The sequence below is a fragment of the Penaeus japonicus genome, unplaced genomic scaffold (assembly GCF_977035675.1).
Source record: "Penaeus japonicus unplaced genomic scaffold, GWHDUDI00000001_assembly GWHDUDI00000034, whole genome shotgun sequence".
Taxonomy (NCBI): domain Eukaryota; kingdom Metazoa; phylum Arthropoda; class Malacostraca; order Decapoda; family Penaeidae; genus Penaeus; species Penaeus japonicus.
The window spans coordinates 22006239-22011238 of record NW_028234436.1 but is presented as its reverse complement, the minus strand read 5'-3'; the positions used below and the strand labels follow the sequence as shown (position 1 = coordinate 22011238).

General features: G+C 49.7%; 1 protein-coding gene across 8 annotated transcripts in view; it reads right to left on the bottom strand.

Moving 5' to 3' along the window:
* LOC122248427 (protein-lysine N-methyltransferase SMYD4) overlaps positions 1–5000 on the bottom strand; it is a 116020-nt gene that overhangs the window by 43804 nt on the left and 67216 nt on the right. For 4 of the 8 annotated variants that reach the window (XM_043008450.2, XM_086530938.1, XM_043008449.2 and 1 more), the window contains exon 2: positions 2882–2932. The exons of the other annotated variants lie outside the window; for them this stretch is intronic. In XM_043008450.2, the coding sequence (XP_042864384.2) occupies positions 2882–2913 (32 nt within the window). In that variant the 5' untranslated portion in view covers positions 2914–2932. The remainder of the gene's footprint in view (positions 1–2881; positions 2933–5000) is intronic. 8 annotated transcript variants of the gene reach the window in all.

Genomic DNA, 5000 nt, shown 5'->3' with positions numbered 1-5000 from the left:
AGAGAGGGAGAGAGAGAGAGAGAGAGAGAGAGAGAGAGAGAGAGAGAGAAGAGAGAAGAAGAATATGCGAAGAGAGAGGAAAGGAGCGAGGAATCCTCAGGCAAACAGCGACTGCGCACGATTACGTGATCTCTCTCTCTCTCCCTCCCTCCCTCTCTCCCGCCCTCTCCCTCTCTTCTACCTCTCTCTCATTCCCTCCACTCTCCGCTCTCGCCTCCCCCTCATCTCTTCCTACTCCCCTCTTCCTCCCTCCCCCCTCCCTACCCTCCCTCACCCTTCCCCTTCGCCCAATCCTGCTGCCCCCCCCCCCTTTCCCACCCTCCCACCCCCTCGCCTCCCTCCCTTCCCTCCTCCCTCGCCCCTCTCCCTTCCCTCCCGCCATCTCCCTCTCCCACTCCGCGCTCGTACCCGGGGCCCCTCCTATCGTTGCCTCACCTCTCCCTCCGCACCCCCCTACTCTTCCCTTCCACCCTCCCCGCTCCCTGCCTCTCCCCTCTCCCCGCCCCGCCCCCGCCCCCGTTTCCCCTCCCGCATCCCCTCTTCCCCATCCTCTCCCTTCACCTCTCCCCTGACCTCCTCGCCCCCCTACCCTCTCCCTCCTCCTTTCCTTCTCCCCTTCCCTCCCGTCCCGTCCCTCCTTCTCTCTCCTCTCTCCTCTCCCTCTCATCATACCTTTCCCGCCTTCTCCCCCCTCCCGTCTCCCTCCCTCCTTCTCCCGACCTCCTCCTCAACCCTGCTGGGTTTAGGAGGGTCTGCTCTCCCTCTCCCTCTCCCTCCCCCTCCCTCCCTCCCCTCCCTCCCGCCCGCCCCCTTCTCTCCCTTCTCCCTCCCTCCCCTCCCTCTCTCTTCCTCCCCCGCCTGAAAACCCTCTCCCCCTCCCTCCCCCTCCCTCGTTAGCCCCCTCCCCTCTCCTCTCTCCTCTCCCCTCCCTCCCCTCCCTCCTCCCTCCCCCTCTCCCCCCCCCTCCCTCCCCCTCCCACTCTCCCTCTTCGCCTCCTCGTCGCATCTCTTGTCCCTCTTTCCTTTTTTCTCGTCCCCTCTCCACCCCTCTCTTCTCCTACTCCCCTCTGCTCCTCTCACGTTGCTCCTCTTCTTCTCTCCCTTCCCTGCTTTCTTTCTTCCCTCCTCCTCTCTCTCTTTCCTTCTATGCTATCTCGTTCCTTTTCTTCTCTCTCTGCTTCGTTCTCCTCCCTCTCCTCTCTCTCACTTCCTACTTTCATCTCTTCCTTTCTCTTCGCTTGTCAGCTCCCTCCTCTTCTCTTTTCTCCTCTCTTCCTTCCTTCTCTCTGTACTCTTTTCTCTTCGTTCCTCGGTCCCGTCCTGCTTCTTTCTACTTTAATTCTTATCTTCTTAGCAGCATAATTTAAATATATGTTACTTCATCTCCTCCCCGTCCTCGTCTTTCTCTGGCTCATTTCTTCCCCTTCCCTCTCCCTCCCTCCCCTCTCTCCTCTCCTCTCCCTCTCCCAGCCTCTCCCTCGTCCTCTTCCCTCTCCCCTCTCCCCTCCCCCCCACTCTCCCCCTCACACCCTCTCCCCCCAACTACCTCCCCTCCACCCTCTCGCCCACCCATGCCCCTCACCCTCAAGCATCCCACCTACGCCACACGAATCCCCCACCTGGCCTTGGATAATGATGACATTCGCATCTCGTCACCCTAAGATTGTTGAGTTCCCGAATGCAAGCAATCTTGCAATATACGTAATTAGAAGATCCGTGTTGTGTCTCATTTAGCTTGTTTGATCTAATGAATTGCACTTCTTGACGGCGTGTGTGGGTTGGAGGGGGGTTGGGGGGGTGGAGGGGGGTTGGAGGGGGTTGGAGGGGGTTGGAGGGGGGTGGGGGGTTGGAGGGGGGTGGTAGGGGGGGTTGGGGGGGGGGGCGGGGGGGAGGGGGGGGGGGAAGAGGGAAAGGAGGGTTTGGGGGGGTTGGTGAGGGTTGAAGGGGGTTGGAGTGGGGTGGGGAATGAGGTGTATGTGTTTGGTGTGGGGGTCTGTGGGGGAGGGGTTGGTTGGGAGTTTGGGTATGTGTGTGTGGGTGTGTGTGGGTGGGTGTGTGTGTATGTTTTTTTGTTGTGAATGTGTTTGTTGTGTTGTGGGTTGTGTGTTGTGTGTGTGTGTGTTTGTGTGTGTGTGTGTGTGTGTGTTTGTGTGTGTGTGTGTGTGTGTGTGTGTGTGTGTGTGTGTGTGTGTGTGTGTGTGTGTGTGTGTGTGTGTGTGTGTGTGTGTGTGTGTGTGTGTGTGTGTGTGTGTGTGTGTGTGTGTGTGTGTGTGTTTGATATGCGTGAGTGTTCCCCTGTGTGTATATCTATGATTTTGAACGTCTATATACATACCTATTTAGACAGACAGATAGACAGACAGACACAGACAAGGAGACAGAGAAAGGAAAAAAAGGTTTAAAAAAAAAAAAAAAAAAGTTTATTTTCGGGTGTAAGAGAAGGGGGAAACCACAGTCGCATTCCTTAAAAATTCCAGAATGTTCCTACAGCTGGTTTCTCAGACCAGGGTTACAGTCTCGCAAGAGACAGGAGGATTACGGATAAATTTGTTAGATCAAAGTCTTTTAGAAAAAAAAACTCTTGCGATTACTAAAAAGGGGAAAAAACATATTAATAACTCCTTCAAGTCACAAAGACCTGAATACATTACAGGTTCAAAATACAACAACAACACAAACATATTAGTCACTCCAGGGAAGTCATAAACCTTCTCAAATCACATGGATAACCACATGATTCGCAGACGGTGCCTCATGCATGTACACACACACACATACACACACACAATGACACACACACACATATGGTCCACACATGGATTGCCTTCCACTGAACCACATAACGACTACATAACCGCATATGTTTCCCTCATGGCCTTACTTCATCAGGGGCGCTTCTATAGCATTGGCCATGCTGGCAGGTCGCAGAGATCTGAAGAAAATAAGTAACGAAGAAGAAAAATAGGTCAGAATGGGAGATAAGAATATGCGAATAAAAATAAGACGTAAGAAATAATTGATAATGTTTTTAAAAAATGAAAATAAGTAACGAAGAAGAAAAATCGGTCAGAATGGGAGATAAGAATATGCGAATAAAAATAAGACGTAAGAAATAATGGATAATGTTTTTAAAAAATGAAAATAAGTAACGAAGAAGAAAAATAGGTCAGAATGGGAGATAAGAATATGCGAATAAAAATAAGACGCAAGAAATAATGGATAATGTATATAAAAAAAAAGAAAAAAGGTCATAATAGGTGATAAGACTTTGGAAATGAGGCAAAATGAGGAAGAAAAGATGATGACGTGGAAATGAATATAATTTGTCCTTTTTGGATATGAGAGAGATGAGATGTGATGAGGTGTGATGAATGATGATGGGAATGTTGGGCAAAAGAGGTGATATGTTGAAATGACTTGTCACATGTTATCTAGAATGGCGTCTCACGTCTGTGTCACTTTTTTTTTCTCTATGGTTATCAGTCTATGTCTTTCTCTCTCTCTCTCTCTCTCTCTCTCTCTCTCTCTCTCTTGCACACACCCTCGTCTTACTCTCGTCTACTCTCTCTTCTCCACTCTCTCTCTCCTCCCATCTCTCTCTCTAAAATTCCCCCCCCCTCCCCTTCACCCCCATCTATCCCACCACCACCTCACCCGCTCCCGCCTCCTCACTTTCTCTCTCCACGGTCTCTTGTCTCCTTCTCTCTCTCAGCCTCCTCTCCTTCTCTACTCTATCTCTCTCTCCTTCTCTCCTCTATCTCTATCTCTCTCATATCTTCTTCACCTCTGCTTCCTCAATCCCTATTCTCTAGTCTATCCTCTCTCTCTCCGTCTCTCTCTTCTCTCTCTCTCTCCCACCGCGGGGCCCCCACCCGCTCCCCCCACACCACCCAACCCCCACCCGCCCATCCTGAACCCCCGCCCCCCGTTTCTCTCTCTCTCTCTCTCTCTCTCTCTCTCTCTCTCTCTCTCTCTCCTTCTCTTCTTCTCCCCCCTCCCTACATTCTAACAATACCCAAAACACCCCTTCACAGACAAACAACAAAACAGCCCAAACAAACAAACAACAGCTAATACATTGAAATCGAGAGACCTCTGTAACCCCCCCTCCACCCTCCCCCTCCCCCCTCCCCCTATACCCCCCCACCCTCCCTCCCCTTCCGCCACCACCTCGGGAAGTCGAGCCGGGTTGAAAATAGAGAATATTCATCTCACACTTTCCATTTTTAAACCGAGAAGAGAGAGGGTGCGAACCGTACGTCAGGCATATTCTCATCCTTGTGAGATGAGAAACTCTTGGCGCTGTTTTTATTTTTATTTTTTATTTTTTATTTTGCGTGTTTTTTTTTTTTTTTTTTTTTTTTTTTTTTTTTTTGAGAACAAGAGAGGGGGGGGGTGGAGATGGAGATGGAGATGGAGAAAGGGAGAGGAAAGCAAGGATAGAGAGAGAAGTAAGCAGGGAGGGATGGAGGAAAGCAAGGATAGAGGAAAGGAAGGAGGGAGGGAAGGTGGGGGAGAGAAGGAATGAGGGAGTGAGGGAGAAGGAAGGAGGAAGGGAGGAGGGAAAAGGAAGAAGACAGAGACAGAGGGTAGGAAGGAGGAAGGGAAGGTGGGAGAGAGGGTAGGACGGAGTGAGGGAGAAAGGATGGAGGGAGGGAGAGATAGATAGATAAAGAGATATATAAGTAGGTAGACAGGCAAATAGAGAGAGTGAGAGAGAGAGAGAAAAAAAATATATATATATAGAGAGAGAGACGTTTGATGCTTAACGGTTTAACACACACACACACACACACACACACACACACACACACACACACACACACACACACACACACACACATATATATATACACACACACACGCACACACAAACACACACACCACCACCCACACACACACACACACACACATATATATATATATATATATATAATATATATATATATATATATAAATATATATATATATAAATATATATAAATATATATACATATATA